At 46.5% G+C, this 22725-nt stretch overlaps 1 protein-coding gene across 28 annotated transcripts in view; it reads left to right on the forward strand.

Moving 5' to 3' along the window:
* The window catches only part of LARGE1 (LARGE xylosyl- and glucuronyltransferase 1), a 634395-nt gene that overhangs the window by 471019 nt on the left and 140651 nt on the right, over nt 1–22725 (forward strand). For all 28 annotated transcript variants that reach the window (XM_015150011.3, XM_077948921.1, XM_077948914.1 and 25 more), the window contains 1 exon segment: nt 20154–20258. In XM_015150011.3, coding sequence (XP_015005497.1) covers nt 20154–20258 — 105 coding nt within the window.

The following is a 22725-nucleotide window of genomic DNA, read 5'->3' on the forward strand; positions in this document are numbered from 1 at the left end:
CACCTCTGCCTTCTCTGCCACTCTTTCTTCTTTTGCTGGCAGTGCTCTGAGCAAGGGCAATGGCCTTTCTCCTCAAATGTCACCTCAGCTGTGCTTCCTCAAGCCCCACCTTCTGTCTTCTACATAGACCACCCGCCCTGCACCCTTGGTCTGTCCCTTTATCTGCTTTCCTTTTTGTAGCATCTCTTGTCACCACTTAGCATTTCATTAGGTGTTTATTTGTGATCTAGCTTCCGCATTGGAATGAAAGTGCCAACAAGGCAGGAATTTTTTGGGTTTTTGTGGGTTTTTTTGTTTTTGTTTTTTTTGTTTTAACACTCAGAGCCCAGAATAGTGCCTGACATATGATCACCGCTCAATAAGTAACTTTTGTATGAATAGATGCGTGGATGAATAAACAAACAGCTGAATGAACAAATGAGCAAATTCAGGTTGGAATGCGGTCTCTGGCTTCTTGTGAAGAGGAACCTGGGTGTAATTGGAGACCATTAGTCTCAGTGAAGTAACTCAAGAGTGGAAAACCAAACATTGTATGTTCTGACTCATAAGTGGGAGCTAAGCTATGAGGATGCAGAGGCGTAAGAATGATAGAGTCTCATAGAGTGGACTTTGGGCACTCGGGGAGAAAGGGTTTGAGGGGGTGAGGGATAAAAGACTATACATTGGGTACAATGTCTACTGCTCGATTCATGGGTGCACCAAAATCTCAGAAGTCACCGCTAAAGAACTTATTCATGTAACCAAGCACCACCTGTTCCCCAAAAACCTATTGAAATAAAGTAAGATAAGAATTTTTTTGGCAGCTGAGCATTCTTTTCTTGGTGGTCACCTACGTGCACATAGATAAATGTGTTCCCTCTCTTGTTCTCTCCCACTGCTGCCCACCCCCATCTCTGAAACTTTGCCAGACGAAGTTGTTTTCTACCCTGAACTTGGATGCCTCCATCGGAAAGGATATCAAAACTATGAAAAGGCAAGGTCTTACGCATTGGAATTCTTGGTGATTTAATGCCATGCCAGGAGAAGACCACTAGCTGGCCATTGTAGCTGTGTTCTCCTTGGCTTGCTAAGGGAGAATCCGCTCCGAAGAGGACAGTGGCAAGAGGGAGATCAGCGGGCTGCATCTGCACTGGCTTTGCTGACAGAGCCCACTCTGCTTTACCCCGTGGTTTATGTGGAGTGTGAGTGTGTGCTGTTGAGCATTTGGAGGTGTTGGATGAGAAGGCTCTTGTGTGATGGCCTAAACAAAGCCAGGATCCATCCAGACACCCCATTCTAGCTATTAATTTCAGCAACCTTCATTTCCAGGCTGATACCACCTGGCTGATAAGGACAGTTTTGTTAGGAAACAAGGGTTCCGGCCTTTACTCATCTGTGTGATCTTGGGAATATCATTTACCCTCACAGCAAGTCCGTTTTTATCAGTAATATGATGAAAAGGTTGACTAGATGAGTATTAAGGTTTTCTTCCAGGTGTAATATTTTTAACCATATTGGGATATGCATTCATTTATCTATTTATTTATTTGTGAGATGGAGTCTTGCTCTGTTGCCCAGGCTGAAGTGCAGTATCTCGGCTCACTGCAGCCTCTGCCTGCTGCGTTCCAGCAATTCTCCTGCCTCAGCCTCCTAGGTAGCTGGGACTACAGGCGCCTGCCACCACACCTGTCTAATTTTTTTTTTTTTTTTTTTTTTTTTAGTAGAGATGGGGTTTCACCATGTTGGCCAGGCTGGTCTCAAACTCCTGACCTCACGTGATCGCCCACTTCGGCCTCCCAAGGGATCTCCTCTTTATATTGGAGTTCTCATGTTCTTTTTCTCATCATTCAAGTGAGAAGTTTGGTCCAAAACATCGTACAGACGCTTGCAACTCTGATTCCTGTGCTGTGATGCTGCATCAAATTTGATAAAAGTACAAAAGCCTCAGCCGGGTGCAGTGGCTCACACCTGTAATCCCAGCACTTTGCGAGGTGGAGGCGGATGGATCACTTGAGGTCAGGAGTTCGAGACCAGCCTGGCCAACATGGCAAAACTCCATCTCTAGTAAAAGTACAAAAATTAGCCGAGCATGGTGGCGGGCACCTGTAGTCCCAGCTGCTTGGGAGGCCGAGGCAGTAGAATCACTTGAACCCAAGAGGCAGAGGTTGCAGTGAGCCAAAATCGCACTACTGCACTCCAGCTTGGGCAACAGAGCAAGACTTTTCAAAAAATAAAAATAAAAAATACGAAAGCCTCATCCTCAATACAGGAGTCCCCTTAGACATAGCAGACTGTTTATAAACATGAGGGACACAGTCTTCTTGATGGGCAGTTTCAGGGCACTGGCAGCCAGGAATGTGGGTTGGGGCTCAGCTTTCTTTTGAAAGTGGGCTGGCTTGGCCAGCATATTGTTCCATTGGCAAAAGACTGGCAATTGATTGCTCTCCTCAAAGCATGTGCATTGAGTTGCATATATACCAGGCAGCCTAACCCAAAGTTGATGAGAATGATTCAGAAACCTTGGTTTTTCACTGAGGATGTTAAGGAAGCCAATTGTGAATCTCACCATAGACAGAGCATCTTGTCTTGTGAGTGAAATGAGGTTGGAGCTGTAATGAACTGGCAGTACGTACCATCTTTGGAGTCAAGAGTGCTCAATTGCAAATTTTACATCTGGAAAATTCTGTTATGTTGATAATCTAAAACCCATGCCTGTGGATTTTCCATTGCCCCTCCTTTGTATTAATACAATACCACAGAGCTGACTGCTGCTGTTACCCTGAGGGAGCTCTGCACAGTCCTGACCAGAGAGACTCCTTTTCTTCGTTCCCTTCCTCTTTGCTCAACAGCTAAGCATCGGAGAGCGCCAACACTCTGCCTTGGTCTTCTCTATAAGCGTCTCCTTTAAATGAGCTCACATTTTAAAATACTATTCATGTTCCAATGATATGCAAATCTATAACTTGAATCTCAGGCAGCTTGGATCTCAGGCTTAACTTAGGGAAAACAGAAGTCTTGATTCCACTCAAATTATGGTATATCCATACTTGGAAATACCACTCAGCAATAAAAAGGAAGGCGGTATTAATACACATAACACTTGGATGGATTTCAAAAACATCATGCCAAGTACAAGAAGTCAAACAGGAAAAACTACATGCTATATGATTATAATTCTATTTATATGAAATTCTAGAATAAGCTCAACTGCAATGACAGAAAGAAAATCAGTGGTTGCCTGGAGCGGGTGTGTGGGGAAGTGGATTCACCCAAAAAGAACACGAGAAGACTTCAGGTCCTTGGAACAGTTCTGTATCTTGATGGTCGTGGTACACTGTAGCCACTGGACCCATGACTGTACCCAGTTACTAACATTTGCTCAACTGCACTTAAAATGGGTGAATTCATTGAATTGTATGGTACTTCAATCAAGTTGGGGAGGCAGGGAGGATGACTCCACAGTTTTCTGGTTAAGGGAGAGAATGGATTGCCGTTGACTGACATGGGGAAGGCTGGGGGAAGAGCAGGTATGAGGGATGAAAACAAGGGTTTGATCTGGGACACCTTACAGTCTGAGATGCTGAGCTGATCAGTGGCCCTGAGGGGACAACCAAGGCCACAGGGGTACACAGAGAGCAGCAGCGCTCTGAGGACTGGGTCCTGGAGCCCCAGCATTTGCGGTGAAGACTAAATAGGATAAACTATGTGAGAATATTATCGACATATACCAAATAATACTTTCTTTTCTTAATTTATTGTTTAGTTAACAAATAAAATTGTGTATACTAAGGTATACAAGCCGATGTTTTGATATTTGTGCACATTGTGGAATGAGCAAATCAAGCTACTTGACATACGCATTACCTCCAAGTATTACTTTCATGCTAGCTTCATCATTTTCTGTGGAGGTGAAATTCACATACTTCCCTGTAGTTAACCATTTTAAAGGGTGCGATCCAGTGGCATTTAGTGTTTTCACAACGTTGTGCAGCCGCTTGATGTCTCTAGTTTCAAGACGTCTTTATCACCCCAGGAAAACACCCCGAACTCACCAAATAATCATTCCACACCCCCCCTCTCCCTGTCTCCCATTGACCACTAATTTGCTCTCTGTCTTCATGAATGTGGCTATTCTGGATATATCATGTAAAAGGAATCATGCAATATGTGACATTTTGTGTCTGGCATCTTTCCGTTGGCATAAGGTTTCCAAGGTTCATCCAGGTGGCAGCATCTGTTAGTACTGTGCTCCTTTTTATGGCTGAATGTGTTATTTTATTATTCCGTTCCTTTCCCCGCACCAGCTTCAGAGTGTGCATGAGTGTTCTTAGCTGAGCCCTTCCTCCTTCCACCTGCTCTGCCCAGCCTGTCCCTCCTCCTCCTGTCTGTGCTGCACCTGCCTTTGTGTCACTGGTGCAGCCCACCTGCTCCCGAGGGACTTACCCCACGCCCAGCAGCACCTCTTCTTCATCCCCAAGACACACACCATAGTCATTCCTTGAATTCACCTTCACCGCCTCTTTGGCAGAGCCAGATTGGCTCCTAACACAAGCCACAGTGTGGCCTTTTCAACGATTCTGTTCAGCAAGCAAGAAGAGAGTGCTAAGAGGCTGTGTGTTGGGACATGCTGGGGTTACCAGAGTTGCAGAGCCCGCCGTGCCCCTTCCTTCTGGGCTCAAGCCCTTACGTAGATCACAGGGGAGACAAGCACTCTCGCCTCCCGGCTCCTGGTTTGGCCTTCAGCCCCTGCATGTCACCTGCACACAAGCCCGTCGGAAGATGTTGCTGACCGTGATTCTCTGCCCTCATCTCCGGGCTTGCGTATCCATCATGGAATATCTCTAAAACAAAGAATGAAAAGTAAATGTTTGATTTCCACCCCCTCAAATCATTCCTGATCCTAGTCCACATAGCAGCAAGGATGTTCTCTTCAAAACACAATTCTGGGCTGGTTGCGGTGGCTGCTGCCTTATAATCCCAGCACTTTGGGAGGCCAAGATGGATGGATCACCTGAGGTCAGGAGTTCCAGACCAGCCTGACCAACATGGTGAAACCCCATCTCTACTAAAAATACAAAAAGTAGCCAAGTGCGGTGTTGCGCGCCTGTAGTTCTAACTACTTGGGAGGCTGAGGCAGGAGAATCGCTTGAGTCTGGGAGGTGGAGGTTGTAGTGAGCCAAGATGGTGCCACCGCACTCCAGCCTGGGCGACAGAGCAAGACTCCATCTCAGAAACACAAACCAACAAACAAAACCCACAATTCTGACCACATCAGCACCTACTCTCAACACCGCCATGTCACTCAACTCCAAGGGACACTGTTCACGTTGCCTCTGTGCAGACGGTGCCCTGGTGTCATACAGCAGGATGGTCCTGCCTGCCTGCCCCCTTCAGTGGTTCCCCCTGCTTGTCCTTCATGGAGAAACCCGCTTACTCTGGCCGTGACCACAAGGCCCCCAAACCAGCCCTCCTGACTTCAGCCTCTTCTCCCTCACCATCTCCTCCTTGGTCTGTTCGTCTCAGCCACATTGACCTTGAGTCCCTTCAGAAGTGTTTTTTCCCTCCCGACACAAAGCAATGATCAGATTCTGTGCAGACACCCACTAAGTGTCCTGCAATTCAATTCAGTTCAATTCAATTCTGACGCTAACTACCCAAAATTAGTGTCAGGCTGCAAGGACTTAAGAGCTCCGTCCCACAAAACCACCATCACCTCAGACGCCAGCCACACGTAGTGGGTCCTCAGGCTGCAAAGTCAGAGGTTCCCACAGCACCCACCTCAGGTTCCATAATTTCTTAGAAGGATACAGAGCTTTAGGAAAGTTATTTTACTTTCTGTTGCAGGTTTGTTGTAAAGGATACAGCCCAGGAACGGCCATATGGAAGAGATGTGAGCTATGGGGGCAGGGCGTGGGACCCCCATACATTTTCCAGACATGCCACCCTCCCAGACCTGGATGTGTTTCCCTGCCCACTAGCTCTCTGAGCCCTATCGTTTAGGGGTTTTAATGTTGGTTTAATTACATAGGCATGTTGACTAAGTCAGTAATGATTGGTGATTAAGTCAATCTCCAGCCACTGCCCCCTTCCTTCAGGTTGAGGGTGGAGTTCAAAGTTCCAACCTTCTAATTCTGCCCTATTATTTCTGTCAGCCAGCCCCCATTCTGAAGCTCTCTAGGGGCCTAGTAAGAGTGGCCCCGTTACGGCCGGGCGCTGCAGCTCACGCTTGTAATCCTAGCACTTTGAGAGGCTGAAGCAGGTGGATCACCTGAGGCCAGGAGTTCAAGACCAGCCTGGCCAATATGGTGAAACTCCATCTCTATTAAAAATACAAAAAGTAGCCGGGCATGGTGGCGGGTGCCTGTAATCCCAGCTACTCGGGAGGCTGAGACAGGAGAATTGCTTGAACCCGGGAGGTAGAGGTTGCAGTGAGCCAAGATCCCGCCATTGTGCTCCAACCTGGGGGAAAAGAGTGAAACTTGGTCTCAAAAAAAAAAAAAAAGAGTGGCCCCCTTAGAACAAAAGGTGTTGCCCCTGTCACCCAGGAAATTCCAAGGGGTTTAAGAGCTCTGTCTCAGCAATCTAGCCTGGGCGACAGAGCAAGATAATGTCTCACCGTCTCAAAAAAATAAAATAGCCGGGCGCGGTGCCTCACGCCTGTAATCCCAGCACTTTGGGAGGCCGAGGCGGGCAGATCACGAGGTCAGGAGATCGAGACCATCCTGGCTAACATGGTGAAACCCCGTCTCTACTAAAAATACAAAAAATTAGCCGGGCGTGGTGGTGCGTGCCTGTAGTCCCAGCTACTCGGAGGCTGAGGCAGGAGAATGGCATGAACCCAGGAGGCGGAGCTTGCAGTGAGCCGAGATGGTGCCACTGCACTCCAGCCTGGGTGACAAAGCGAGACTCCGTCTCAAAAAAATAAAATAAAATAAAATAAAATAAAATAAAATAAAATAAAATAAAATAAACTGTAAGCTCCACCGAGGGAAGGGACCGCCTCTGCCCTGCGTGGTGCTAGACTCTGATTCTGATATAGATGCAATAAATATTTGTTGAATAGATGAATAACTTATCTCATGATGTTGACAGAGACCTTTGAAATATGCCTTTCATTAACCTTATACCGAATGGTGCCAAGCCAGCATACCTTTATCCTTTTATTAAGCCCTGGCTTGAGTTTCATCCACATTCTTCCTCATTCAACAAGAATTACTACATCTTTATAATCTGCCCAAGGATCAGGCTTAAGAATATAACGAGATTTTCTGCTTAAGTTTCCTGACCACTTCACCATGCAAGGAGGGCCTCTCTCATCAGTGGTTTCACCTCTCAGATTCTGTTTCAGAGAATAACATTTGTGTAAAGTCCAGCCTCTTGGAAAAGTAAAATAGCCATGAATAATAAGGTAATTTTTGAAATACTATGAGGGGGACCAGGCACGATGGCTCATGCCTGTAATCCTAGTACTTTGGGTGGCCAAGGCGGGCAGATCACCTGAGGTCAGGGTTTTGTGACCAGCCTGGCCAACATGGTGAAACGTCCTCTCTATTTAAAAATACAAAAATCAGCTGGGCGTGGTGGTGCATGCCTGTAACCCCAGCCACTCAGGAGACTGAGGCAGGAGAAATGCTTCAACCCAGGAAGTGGAGTTGAAGTCAGCGGAGATCGTGCTACTGCACTCCAGCCTGGGTGACAGAGCGAGACTCCATCTCAAAAAAGATAAAAGGAATACTACAGGGGGGAAAAAAATTAAGCGATAACTACTTAAAACTCAGAAATTTTTGGTGAGAGTGATAATACTTAATCAAAATTGGACAGTTATTTTACAATTTAACAATTCATTTTACAGTCAAAGCAATGTTATGATAGGAATAGGGTGAGTTTTACTATTATTCACTGTTAAAAAAGTAAAAATTAAAGTTCGGAAATTGAGTCATTTGACCCAGGTGGCACAGTTAATAATTGAAAAAGCCAGAACTTAAATGTTGGCCTTATCCTGTAGGTATACAAGTGCTTATTCTACCTTTGCAGCGTTCTGGAGAAATTAACAAACAATTTCTCCTAGACACTAATAATAGGAAGTCAAAGAAGTGTCTGTGAGTGAAGTATCTAAAAGATGCCAACAAATTCTGTTTTTTAAAAAAGACAAATCCAAAATTTCCATGGATAGAGGTTGTAGCTGTAGGCTCTGCCGCCTTGTGGAGGCCTCGTCTGAGAGGTGGTGGCAGCCATGCGTCCTGGGAGTCAGTGGGATAAAAGCAGCCTTGGAAGAGAGCCCAGCAGCTCTGCATTCCTTTTTTAGTTTTTCCCATTTCTAAAGACCAAAGATCATGGAAGGAAGAAGAGAAAAATCATTATCTCAGATGGAACCGAAGTTTTAACCTGTAAATTAAGTTAACGTGCGCCTGTTGGGGATGTCTTGGGGGTTGGGGAGGGTGGACTTGTTCTTGGATCTTGGCAGAAGGAATCATTATCTGGACCTTTATTGGATTGGATACATTTTTCTGCATCTTGGGCCTTCCTTCTCTATGCTCCCGAGGTGCCCTGGGTAGGATGTCCTCTCAGCTCAGTGTACTGGGATTAATGCCAAAAGAAATTAAACTCAGAGCATCCCAGTGGGCACCAGAGGGTTCTGCGAGGGGCCTGGGCTCCTGCCTGTAACCCCAGGTGGCAGTGCAGACAGGAACAGGTGGGCTGGGCACATGCACTTCAACCACCCTTTCTCCCCTTCCTTTCTGTGCCCTTTAGAGTCTGCCCCATGCTGGTGCCCACTATAGCCGTTGCCGTGGGGAGAGAAATGCTTTGCAGATGGTCCTAACCATGAGTGTAGGTGTGAAAACATGGGCTTTTGTAACTGAGAGGTGAGAATGCAATCCCCTGCTCTGAGATTTCTTGACCTTGACATGTGACTTTAACTCTCTACACCTCAGTTTCCCTTCTGAAAGGTAGAAATAAGTACACTGCCCACCTCATGGTGTCACTGTATCTCTTTGATGATGCATAGAAAGCAATCAGTGGCCGGGCGCGGTGGCTCACGCCTGTAATCTCAGCACTTTGGGAGACCGAGGCGGGCGGATCACGAGGTCAGGAGATCGAGACCATCCTGGCTAAAAAATACAAAAAATTAGCTGGGTGTGGTGGCGGGCGCCTGTAGTCCCAGCTACTTGGGAGGCTGAGGCAGGAGAATGGCGTGAACGCGGGAGGCGGAGCTTGCAGTGAACAGAGATCACACCACTGCACTCCAGCCTGGGTGGCAGAGCAAGACTCCTTCTCAAAAAAAAAAGAAAAAGAAAGCAATCACTATCCCAGTGCCTAGACCAAGTACTAACTAGAGGGAGCAGCACTGAGAAAAACTGACTCGGCTCATAGGGCAGCTGTCCATACGCCCATGGACGGCACAAGTAAAAGAAGAACAAGTATGGAGATGTTCTTGATGAGGATGTTGAGAAAACTCATCATTGGCATAGCATAAAGAGAGCTCCCCATCAGGTTGGAAGGGAGCTTTGAGGTCTTCAAATCTAGTCTTCTGCTCGGTGCAGAAATCCCCCTTCCCACAGCATGCCTGGTAGGTGACCACCCCCTTTGAGAGGTCCCCACACCTACCCTGTATCAGAATTAATGGGGGCTATTGTTGAAAAAGAAATTCCCAGGGCTCAGCCTGGGAGTAGCTGCATCCGTGAGATTTGAGGCAGAGCCTGGCAAGTGGTAGCTGGACCGTTCGAGAAGCTCTTTGTAAAGATAAAATTCAGAAGGGCCGAGAGCATGCCTGTTTTCTTCCCTGCTGTGTGTGTAGCAGTTAAGCACAGATCCTGGTGCAGAGTTGGGACTCCATAAATACCTGCTGGACGAGGGCTGAATCACGCAGCCTCTTCCAGAACCATTCCGGTGACGGGAAGCTTCCCCCTAGAAAGGCAGCTCGTTTCTGTTTTGATTAACTGATGGCTAGTTATGGTCTTGCTTATAATAAGCAAAATCTTTCTTCCTCTCATCTTCACTCATTCAGCCTAACTCTTCTTTCAAGAGTGACACAGATTCTGTTTCCTCTGAGAAGGGATTATCCCTGAGCCATAGTTCAGTAAGGGTATTTTTTTCCAAGTGAAATGAGGGCCGAGTGATGAATAAACTGAGGTAGAGGTGCTTCGTCAAGTAACTGAAACCCGAGGAATCAAACTGAGTGGCAATGGGTTGGAGTACATAGATTCCATCTGAAGGACATGCAACATAAACCTGGGCTCCCCAAACCTGATTAAGAGTCCCAGTGAAGCCCTATGAAATACATACCATTTTACACATGAGAAAAATAAAGAACTGAGAGTTTACTCACTGTTACCTATGAGCTGGGTGTGGTGGCACATGCCAGCACTATGGGAAGCTGAGGTGGGAGGATCATCTGAGGCCAAGAGTTCAAGACCAGCCTGGGCAACATAGCGAGACCCCCATGTCTACCAAAAAAAAAAAAAAAAATTAAAGTTAGCTGGATGTGGTAGCACACACCTGTAGTCCTGTAGCTGCTCAGGAGGCTGGGGCGGGAGGATAGCTTGAGCCCAGGAGTTCAAGGCTGCGCTGAGCCATGATTGTGCCACTGCATTCCAGCCTGGGTGACATAGTGAGACCTTGTCTCTTTATTAGAGAGAGAGAGAATTACCTATTAAATATAGAAGAGCTAGAACTTAAACCAGGTGGAAAATTATATTCAAGTTCAAAGAGGCTGGCTGCGGTGGCTCACGTCTGTAATCCCAGCACTCTGGGAGGCCGAGGCGGGCGGATCACCTGAGGTCAGGAGTTCGAGACTAGCCTGGCCAACATGATGAAATCTCGTCTCTACTAAAAATACAAAAATTAGCCGGGCGTGGTAGCAAGTGCCTGTAATCCCAGCTACTCGGGAGGCTGAGGCAGGAGAATCTCTTGAACCAGGAAGTGGAGGTTGCAGTGAGCCGAGATTGCACCATTGCACTTCAGCCTGGGCGACAAGAGCAAAACTCCCTCTCAAAAAAGAAAAAAAAAAAGTTCAAAGAAATAAGCAGCAGCCAAGTTTGAGACGCATAGAAAAAAAAAGAGCTTCAAGCCAGAGTTTTGACTCCTGGCTCTTCCATTGACTGCGTGTTTCTATACACACCTCTCGCTCTTGGCGGGCTTCATGTGCAGTAGTAGGTAATTCCAGAGAAGTCATTAAGAACATCACAGCTCATCTGACTGTGATCCTAGGGTGCTTTGAGCTGGAGCTGAACTGCAAAGTAGGAGCTGTGAAACATGCAGGTTCAGAAATTCTCCTTTTCAATCTATTCAGGGTTGTTTAAATATCGTTCTGTGTGCATCTACTCAGAAAATGTTTTCTTATTGTACATTGACTAGCCAGGAACACCTGGGGCTGTATAGCAGCTCTTTCAGGATGTTTAGTCAACGGTAATATGATATTATATGTTTTCCTATTTATAGACATCCTGCACTCAGACACACATTGAATGGTACTATTAAAGGCTTTTCTATTTTAAAATAGCTTATGAGAATGAATGTGAGGTTGGGAGAGCACTATTAGGTTCTCTGCTAATAGTCAGGGCAGCCTCTGGTTTTAATATTTTAATATTCACCTAGTGGTATAAGCACAACTGGTTTGATAGGCAGCGGTGATTGGCAGACTTCCTCTGTGTGCCCAGGAGCGTTTCTGGGGGTGGAAAAAAGGAGACAGCACTGAAAGCATCCTGCAGATCACAGCTCGAGCCACCTGTTCCTGGTGTTTACCTGGAGAAGTTAACTAGTACGCACCTACTTCCACTCCATTCAGATAGAACTTACCAGTTCCAGATGAGCTAGGATGGTGGGTTGTGGATAATGTTTATTTTTTGTTCGTTCTCCCATTTATTCATCCATTCATCCACACACCCACAGTATAATGGACCCCTAGGGCACTGAAGCTTTTTAATTAAGGAAGCAGAATCATCAAATTTGTGCTTTCAGAACATTCCTATGGCTAGGTAGGCAGAATGGAATGGCACAGGGCTACCCTGAGGAAAAGGTGATCAGGTACAAATCTGCTAATCCAGGAGAGAGAGAGAGAGAGAGAGAGAGAGAGAGAGAGAGAGAGAGAGAGAGAGAATGGTAGAGCAAGGGAAGGGATGAATTTGAGAAATACTCCATAGATAAAATCTGTGGGATTTGACCGTGGCGAGGACGTGAGAAACGAGGAGCAAGAGCATTCAAGGTTGATTAAAAGGCTTCTAGCTTTGGTGACAAGTTTGATCTTGATGCTGCCAACCAAGAAAACAGGTAGGGGTCACACCTGTTTTGTAGGAGGAGAAGATTGTGGAGTTCGTTTTGGTCAGCCTGCATTGAAAGTCATTGTGGAACAGCCAAATCACCTAAGAAGATGGTGGGCTGATACATAGATTGAAGAGTAGGGCGCTTTGGAAAGAAGTCTGAGCTGAGCACAGAAATTGGTGATCATCTTCCAGTCAATGGTATCTGAAGCCACCAGAGTAGATCCCATCATCTGTGGATAAAATAGAGAGCAACAAAAGGGGCCCAAGAAGGGGAGTTGGGGAGCACCAGCATGTTAAGGGAGGCGGAGACAGGGAAGCCCCATGGAGGAGGTAGTGGAGGATGTTCAGAGGGAGTACATCGGCCAAGGGACTGATGTCACAGACGCTAAAGGCTTCAGAAAGGTGGAGTGGGGTGAGAGCCAGAGACAGCAGGGATGGGGTGAGGGGTAATGTAGCCAAATTTTGCGGAGTCCAGTCTGTGCAGCTAATGTCAGCGCTTGGGTAGAGAAACCTAGACACTGTGAACACTGTTCATCCCAAAAGGGAGGAAGAAAAGTGCCTTTAGTTGAGCATCTACCATGAGCCAGCACGTTGCATATATCGTCAGTTTTTTTTGCGATGGAGTCTCACTCTGTTCCCTAGGCTGGAGTGCAGTGGCACAATCTCAGCTTACTGCAGCCTCCGCCTCCCAAGTTCAAGTGCTTCTCATGCCTCAGCCTCCCAAGTAGCTGGGATTACAGGTGCATGCCACCACACCCAGCTAATTTTTTTTGCATTTTTAGTAGAGGCCGGATTTCACTATGTTGGCCAGGCTGGTCTTGAACTCCTGACCTCAAGTGGTCTGCCCACCTTGGCCTCCCAAAGTGCTGGGATTACAGGCGTGAGCCTCCGCACCCGGCATTATATCATCTTCATTTGATCTGAATATCCATTCTTGGAGGTCAGAGATAGATTTTATACTTAACCTTTTATGATAAGGAAACTGAAGCCCAGAGAAGCTCTACCTTGGTCAAATCATACACAAGTGAGGCTAGAACCCTCTTTTGCCAAGTTTTAAAATCCTTTGTCTTCCCAATTTATCATGCTGCCTTCTTTATACCCAATGGACGAATGCTCAGCTCAACCTTTTCATGCCAGATGTACCGTGTGGAAGAATTGTGGTTCTCTGCTCCTTGGTTCTCACCTCCTGAGCAGCAGGAGCCGGGCCTTGAGCCAAAAGCTGCAGAAGGGAGAAGAGAAGGGAGTTCCCTGCCTAGAGCCATCCGTCTGCTGGCTGGTGACACCAACACCAGGGCCCCAGCAGAATAGCAAGCTTGTTCGCTCTTGTCTGGCTGTTAGTGGTGATGTATGAATAAGCAAAGAAGACAGCTTCATTTTCATAAGTTAACTTGTGCCTAGAGTAAGGAAAGATGGAGAACAGCACACTTAATCGTAACCACAGGCCCAGCATGGAAAACAACGACAAAGCCTTTTCCGTGAGTCACAGTGTTTTATTACAATAACTCCTAAGAAGATGAGACAGGCGGTGCAGCATGCTGAGCGAGCCAGCACCCTGTGGCCACCTGTGTCATCTTCCCCCAAGGAATCCCCTGGGATTTTACCTCTTCACACAAGCCGAAGATGTTTGCATCATCAAGATCACAGCTTTAGACTTGGGCCTCTGGAGACCAGGATTTAGATGCCACCTGGTTGATGGGCTGGAATTGCCGGAGCTGTCACAGATCACCTGTATCATCCATGCTGTCCCCTGGTAGCAGAGGGGACTTCTCCCCTAGAAGGGTGTTACCCGACAGAACCCTTATCTGAAAAGCTTTTAGGGAGGCCTGGCTGCAGTGCTGGAAGGGATGTGGCAGGTGACTCAGTGCGGGGGGACACATCCAGCGTGCGAAGCAGGTATCACCCACTTACTCCCACAGAATCAATTACTCCCTACTCATTATTCCCCCAACTTCTCAGTGTTTCTGTCATTGCTAATATCATGCTGTTTCAGAATTGTTTATCTGTCTCCTCTTCTAGCTGCCCCCAGGGCAAGAACTATGTTTTATTTGTCTTTAGTATTTTGTGTGGTATCTGACACAAATCAAACCCTCAGTCGATACTAAGCTGAACCACTGTCTCAGCAAACTAAGGGCTATGTCTGCTAAGGACGGGAGGAGATGGCTGAGCTGGAGGTCCAGGCAGATGGAGCAGGGTATAGGGACAGGGAGTTCTCGGTGCTTCCAGAAGAGCAAATGCCTACTGAACGCTTCACTATTTTCTCGACGCTTTTAGTGGTAATGTTTGAATAAGCACAAAACACAGTGTCATTTTCACAAATTAACTTGTGCTTAGAGGAAAAAAAATTGAATTCAGTGAGGTATGTACTTACTGTCTCTATTTTACAAATGAATGCAGAATCAAGCACAGAGAGGCTGAGTACCTTGTCCAGGGTCACACAGCTAATAAGCGGAGGAGCCAGGATTTGAGCCCAGGCGTCCGGCCCTGGTGTTCATTTTCTTCGCCTCTTTACTGTACTCAAGAAGTATGGCACTGGAGACTACCAATGAATTCTGCTGGTTTATGAGGTGAATGTAGACACACATGAGTTTATTATGTGCCAGTCACCCTACAGGTTTACCCTTGACTAAAGCAGAGCCAGGGCTTCCAAACTCAATCAGTAATTCTCAAACTTTAATATGCATCTGAATTACCTGGGGAGTTGGTTTATTTCAATTCAGATTACTAGACCCATGGCCAGAATTCTTATGCAGAAATATTGTGGAGTGAGGGAATTAATATGGGATATTACTTCCCCATATGCACCATCCCCGCCCCTGCCAATATTGAACCAACTTAGAGATAAACGGAGGGAGAGCCAGATGTCACCTTATTTTAGTGATAAAGGTGAAATTGGAGGACTCAACTTTAGAGCCCTTCAATATCTACAATGGCTATTCCTAGCTCCAAAATTGGAATTGGCTCAGCTATCCCAAGAAGTGTTAGGCAACCACAGCCTCATTGAGAGGAGGTCTGCTCTATGCAATTTAACAGCATGAAAGAACAGGTTCGATGCAGGCTATCTGTTGGCATGCTGGATCCTGGAAGAAGGGACAGAGGAAAAGGCTAGGCTACATCAACTTGGTTCCCTCTGAAACTCACCTTTCTCTTCCCCATGGATGTGGAAGGAGTTATCTGTCTCCAGTCAGATAACTGTCACTAGTCAGTTAACTCCTTCCACACCCATGGGGGAGAGAAAAGGTTGGCTCAAGATGCCAGGAAATCCCTCCTTCTAGAAACCAGAGAAGTAGTGGAAAGCAGCCTCCCACTACTAACTCACTCCTAGGTTGAGTGAAGCCCAGGAGCCTGTGCTTTTAGCAAGAACCTCAGGTGTTTCTGAAACAGATAGTCCTCAGACCATACTTAGAGAGGCAGAGTTCTAGAATGGCCTGATTGTTGTGCTGGATGACCTCCAAAGAAAACCTCATGGATAAGCTTTCTGTCTGTCAGGGGCTTACCGGCTGGATGGACAATGACATTTTAAAACAGCTATCATATGTACAGTGCTTAGAGTTCCAGCTTCTGAGTATTTAACATACATGAAGTCATTTTAGCACGTGAAATCACAGCACCTGTAAGAGTTTTAGATAGCAAGGCAGAGATAGGTTAAGTAATTTTTTTCATGGCTACGCAGCTAGAAGGTGGCAGGGCTAGGAAGTGGAACCAGGTGGCCTGAGTTCAGTCCACACTCTTTTTTTTTTTTTTTGAGACAGAGTCTTGCTCTGTAGCCCAGGCTGGAGTGCAGTGGCCAGATCTCAGCTCACTGCAAGGTCCGCCTCCCGGGTTTACGCCATTCTCCTGCCTCAGCCTCCTGAGTAGCTGGGACTACAGGCGCCCGCCACCACGCCTGGCTAGTGTTGTTTTATTGTTGTTGTTTTTTTTTTATTTTTTAGTAGAGACGGGGTTTCACCGTGTTAGCCAGGATGGTCTCGATCTCCTGACCTCGTGATCCACCCATCTCGGCCTCCCGAAGTGCTGGGATTACAGGCGTGAGCCACCGCGCCTCGCCCAGTCCACACTCTTTATCTCCAACTATATTGACGTTCACGGTTCCCTCTTCACACAGAAGCAGGGAAAGCACAGCCTGAAAGCAAAACTCAACACCGTTGACAGGCTAAGCAAAATCGCTTACCCTTACTACTGTTTTGATCATTGATATGGCAGCTAATGAATTTCTTTTAAAAAGCAAAGTGAAGTCTCAGTAGCTGTTGATTATTCTGCTTTTTTTCCTCATCAATGGATATTAAAGTTCTAACTATCATGTTGCTAATGAAGGATTTTTTTAAGAGGATTGGCATGCGTGAAAGGGTTATGTGGTACTGTCAAAAGCAATGCAGCCCAGGTGCAAATTGAGAGAAGAGCAATTTGGATATTATTCTTTGGGATAACGTGACTTTAGGTTAACCATGAAAATCATTCCTTCTCTGGAGATTAAGACCTTGAGTTTAAGGCTTATGTAGAGCAACCCAAGTGGGTGCTGCCTCCCCATCTTTGCAGTTTTACATACAGGGGAGGTGGGTACCTGAGTTCCCAGAGCTGGGTGGAAGGTCTGTTAATGTTGGTGACTGCAGAGAGGGTAAAATGATTTGTGGGGACACTAACACACACCCGATCAGGAAAGATTTACCCACCAGATGTCATTTATTTAGCAGGCATTTATTAAGCACCTACTGTGTGTTCAGTACTACACCTTGTAGTATCTTGCCCTTGGAGTAATGCAGGAAGTGGATATTTACAAATGAGGTGCGCATGTGCCTGAATATTACCAACTTCATCCTTTATAGGGTGTAAGTCAGCTGATGGCAAAAATACTAGTAGGGGCCAGGCATGGTGGCTCATGCAATCCCGGCACTTTGGGAGGTGAGGTGGACGGATCACCTCAGGTCAGGAGTTGAAGATCAGCCAGGCCAGCATGGTGAAACCCTGTCTCTGCTAAAAATACAAAAATTAGCCAGACATGGTGGCGGGCGCCTGTAATCCCAGCTACTCAGGAGGCTGAGGCAAGAGAATCGCTAGAATCCGGGAGGCGGAGGTTGCAGTGAGCCTAGATGGCACCATTTGCACTCCAGCCTGGGCAACAGAGTGAGACTCCATCTCAAAAACAAAACAGAATAAAACAGTACGAAGTACTAAATAGTGGTGTCTTCCATCTAATATGGGAATAAAGATAAAGTAATTGAAAGTTCAGAGTTGGGCTTATTCATATTAGGCTTCATGCTGGAGACGGGCCTTCAAAGGATTGTGGGTGGGGATTGGCAGGGGGGCAAGGGCAATGCCTGCCAAGGGAGACCTATATGAGCAAGGTAGAAATTAGACCACAAGAGGCCGGGCGCTGTGGCTCACGCCTGTAATCCCAGCACTTTGGGAGGCTGAGGTAGGCAGATCACGAGGTCAGGAGATCGAGACCATCCTGGTTAACACGGTGAAACCCCGTGTCTACTAAAAATACAAAAAATTAGCCAGGCGTGGTGGCGGGCACCTGTAGTCCCAACTACTTGGGAGGCTGAGGCAGGAGAATGGTGTGAACCCGGGAGGCAGAGCTTGCAGTGAGCCGAAATCACGCCACTGTACTCCAGCCTGGACGACAGCCGAAATCATGCCACTGCACTCCAGCCTGGGCGACAGAGCGAGACTCCATCTCAAAAAAAGAAAAAAAGAAATTAGACCACAGGCAACAAAAGTATTTATTTTTGTTTGGCAGGAATAAAGGGTAGCTCATAGAGTATTTGTCTGAAGAAGTAAACAGGCAAAATAAAATGTATGGGATGCCACAGTATAAAATTTGGACTTTCAGATATCTGAAGATGACCTTACCTGAAATTTAGATGGACACCCTAAATTCAATAAAAGATCATTCCCAGGTTGGGCACGGTGGCTCACACCTGTAATCCCAGCACTCTGAGAGGCCGAGGTGGGCGGATCACAAGGTCGGGAGATCGAGACCATCGTGGCCAACGTGGCGAAACCCGGTCTCTACTAAAATACAAAAAATCAGCCGGGTGTGGTGGTGCACGCCTGTAGTTCCAGCTACTTGGGAGGCTGAGGCAGGGGAATTACTTGAAGCCAGGAGGCAGAGGTTGCAGTGAGCCCAGATTGTGCCACTGCACTCCAACCTGGCAACAGAGCGAGACTCTGTCTCAAAAAAAAAACCCTTGGGATACCCACCTGGGGCCTTAGTAATTATGTATCACCCCTCTCCCCCAACAATGACACTTCCGCTTTGCGTCCCATCCTCATTGTGAGGTTATTAAATGAGGTCTCTAACTGGGGCATAGCATCAGGACAGGACACACGGCTTTCCCAACTAAGGGCACCACGCCTTTCGGATCTAATTGTTCTGCACAAACGTCCTAAGCTTGTTGCACGTGGAATTGATTGATTCATATACTCCCTGAATTGGTGATATGTTTTCCTGAGGAATTCTACAAGTTTTAGATGTAATCATATACAATGACAAAGTGGGTGGTAGTGTTTTCCCCATGCCTCTAATTTATGTATTTGTGCCCGGGGTGGTGATTTAGATAGGAGCTTAATAAAATTGATCAAATAAAGTACCCCAAACCCACACACCATCGTTTCAGGGAGCTGTCATCCTACGAAGGAGATTCTGTATCACCCAGCGTGGTGTTCCGAAACAGCCACTGTGTTTTCTTAAGTGCAGCTGGGCTTTCATTTGGTCAGAAAGGTCTTTATTTCTCAGATTGGCCAACAATATAACAGCGTAAATTCAAAAGGTATTGGTTAGCTGTGGAAGAGAGTCATTGTTAGCTGCATGACTTCTGCAAGTTATTTAAACTCTCTAAACCTCAATTTCCCTTTCTACAAAAAGTGGGTTGATAATTCCTACCTCAAATACTTGTTTTTGTAAGGATAAGCAATAATGTATCGAGACAGTGGGAGGAATCTTTGTTTCAAACAAATGTAGATGTGTATCCTAGCTCCATCTTTAGCTGTGCACATCACTGGTCCTTTGTGAGCCTTTTTCCTAGGCTGTGATGTGGTATTGGTTATAATTGCAAGAGAAGACCTTCTGTGTGATGGAGTTGTCTGTGGATCTGATGTGGAGGCCCAGAGACATGTATGCCCTAAGAGACTGACTACAAGGCTAACTGCCTAAGTTGCTAAGATGCAGCAGAGACTGAGGCCAACATCAATGCCAGCTCTGGGGACAGAGGAGCAGCTGTTATCTAGACAACACTCTTGTATTGATATGATATTGACATGATGCTTGTTGACACAAGATAAATATATTTGAGAGGAAGCAGTGAGGGTGAGAACAAAATCCCTGTAAGAAGGTGGACAAAGAGTGGATCTTCTCTTTGGGCTCTTGTCTGAGCAAACAAGGGTAATCCCTCCTCCCTGATGTGAGAAACCGATCTCAGTCCTTGCCCAGAAAACCAGTAAATGAATGTACAGCGGGAAATACCAGAATGGGAATGCTTGAGAATAACTACAAGGGCAGGTTCCTTTGAGTAGTTTATTTTCGGTTAGGGAGGCGAGTGGTATTAGGGTTAAGATTATGGTGAATAAATATGTGCTCCATGAGTTAGGAAAGAAATGCATGTGTGAATGAATGCATGGTTTGGGATTCTAGCTTTATCAGATTCACTAGGTGACCTGGGGCAAATCAATTAACTGTTCTGGGCCTCCATTTCTTCTCTATAAAATGGAAATAATAAAAATAGCTGCCTAATGGTGAGAATTAAATATGTTATTGCAAGTTAAGCTCTTAGGTGAGAGACTGGCACTTCATAAAACCTCTCGATAAGTGAATGCTATTGTTGTGATGATTTGTCATTACACTGTGTGTTCATTAGTCACTGATCCAGATGGCTTGGCTTCTCCTTTTAAGATGTTTGTATTCTCTGTACTTTACAGGTCAGCAAGTCCTGGGCTTGGTGGAGAACCAGAGTGACTGGTACCTTGGAAACCTGTGGAAAAATCACCGCCCATGGCCAGCCCTTGGAAGGGGCTACAACACAGGTAAATTCTCAGGGTGGTATGGGCAGAGTTGCAAAAGGTGATGTGAGGGCCCAGTGCTCCTTTCTCAGGAGAGGAGACTGCAGAAGCTCAGGAGGCCACCTGACTGCTTGAATTCAGCAGTGGATGGTATGTGGGCAGTTGGCATTCCAGTTCCTTCTTGGTTCTGTAGCCACAGGTGGAGTAGCTGTTGGGCCATGGCAGTCTGTGGCATCTCTCACCAGAAAGCCCCTCTCCTGACCTCTAATCCAAATCCTATTGGATATCTTTATCAGTGTGACGTGTAGGTTCCCTGGCTCTGTTAATACGGACCAGAGATCATTCTTCAGTAACAACGCCAACTTTTCAGTTTCTTAACACAACGGATATGTATTTTTGCCAATCACTTTCCACGTCCACTTGAGGTCTTCAGGGATCTGGGTTCACTGTAGGTATTCAGGATTCATCTCCATGCACACTTCCATGTATGTGGTGGGAAAGTAGCAGAAGTCGTATTATCTCTTAACGTTTTTTGTTTAGAAGTGATACAATTTCATATTTCATTGGCTAAGCATGTTGTGTGGCCATGCCTCCCTTCATAGAGTGTGGAAAAGGGCAGTCTACCATGTGCCTGGCAGGAGAAAAGGCAGAAATATTTGCTAATCAGCACTTTTGAGGACCACATGTGCCTGGCAGGAGAAAATGCAGAAATATTTGGTAATCAGCTCTTTTGAGGACTACAGATCTCTAACCATATGTCTAAAATAAAATCCATTATTCTACCTTGTTACTAGCCACAAACTTGCGTCTCCTTTTTAGTTTCTTTCTCTGTTATTGGTGTCCTTCATTCATCCATCAGCCCTTCTTGTTCACCAGCTATCTCTTCAATGCTTACTGTGTACGAAGCCCTGTGGCAGACACAGTCCATGACCTCATGGAGTATATAAGCAGTGAAACTAGAGCAGCCTCTTCCTTCTGAGGCTCAATTCCCATCAGTGTCTGTCTTTGAAATGCTTCTGGATCCTTCTGCCTCTCTCCTTCATCCTCATTGCCACTGCTGTGGTATCCCATTCTCAAAGGATGCAGACTCCTGATCTTTATGAGACTAGAATGTGGAACTCGGGGAACAGTAGGGTGGGTGAGACCAAGAAGCGCTGGAACTTGGCATCTGAGACCAGCAAATGAGGTGGGTTGGGACAGGTATCTGGCTCTGGGGACAGTACCACCTAAAAGTGATAGGTGAAGCCTGCCCTGGAGGCTGAGGCCAGTCTGTAGTGGGATCAGCCAAAAAGAGATCAAAACTCTGAGAGCTGATGGTCAGACTCCAGAAGAGTCTAGTGCAAACACAGGACCCCAGAGAACAAAGGAGAAGGGACATGAGTCAAGCTTGCAGAGATGAGAGTTCATAGATGGGGTCAGAATGGGGGTCAAAGCTGGAGGAGGACAAGGAAAGAAAGTCCAGCATCAATGTCCAGAGGTGGCAGGCAGCCAGGGAGACCTCTATTGAAGGCCATCCTGAGAGACGGAGATATTCCTTAGCTAACATCTGTCTGAGTATTAGATATGCCTTGTGCTATGTAATTTTTTTTTTTCCTGTAACGCCTACCAGGTAACAGAGGTTGCAGTTGAAGAATGCCAACCACCGGCCCTTCACAGGCCCCAGAGCCCCACCCTGGAGTCTCCCATGCTGTGTTGGGCATTAACCCTTTCGTTGCTGGATGGTGGGGAAGTCTGAGGAGTTCCTGAGAGGGGCCGGGTTGGGGAAAGGCAGCTGAGGGCATCAGAGCAGTGGTTCTCTTAGCAGATCAGGAGGTATTTCACTTTTTCAATAATGGGTAAGCCAGTGCCTCTATATATCAGCTGAGTATTAGCCAGGCACCAAGTTAGGTGCTTTATGGGTGTCAGTCTCCTTTGATCCTCACACTCACCCCATGAGGCAGGTGCCGTGCTTATCTGTATTCTATGCCAGAGGAAACTGAAGGTTGGAGCATTGAAGGCTGCAACACTGAAAAATCAAGGAGGCTGTGGTGTTCACTACCAACCTGTCTTGCTTGAACTTCAATGGCTTCAAGATTAAACACTTTCCAACAATGGAGATTCCCAGGCTCTGCCCTTCAAGAGTCTGATTGACCGGTTCTGTGCAGGAGACTGGGATTCTGCCCTACAGGAAGCCTCTAGGATGTTTCTGGGGCAGAAATATCCAAGGGCCTGCTCTGATTATCAAACATGGCACTCCGTTTCCTGTCCCAGCAAGCTCTCCCAGACGCTGTTTCCTCAGAGCCTTGGAGACTGGACCCTCCATGAACCCACAGCAGGCCAGGGACGGGGGCTCCACGTGCTTTCCTCTGGCAAGCGACCGGTCACCCCATGTTGATCTTTTGTGCCTGGATTTTCAGACACGTTCCCTCCAAACTTTCATGGAGGTGGAGACACCCATGTTTCTGGGTGGGATAAAGGAAGTCTCAGGAAAACCCTGGTGTATACATTTCGT

Source organism: Macaca mulatta, chromosome 10, assembly GCF_049350105.2.
Source record: "Macaca mulatta isolate MMU2019108-1 chromosome 10, T2T-MMU8v2.0, whole genome shotgun sequence".
In the NCBI taxonomy this organism is placed as follows: domain Eukaryota; kingdom Metazoa; phylum Chordata; class Mammalia; order Primates; family Cercopithecidae; genus Macaca; species Macaca mulatta.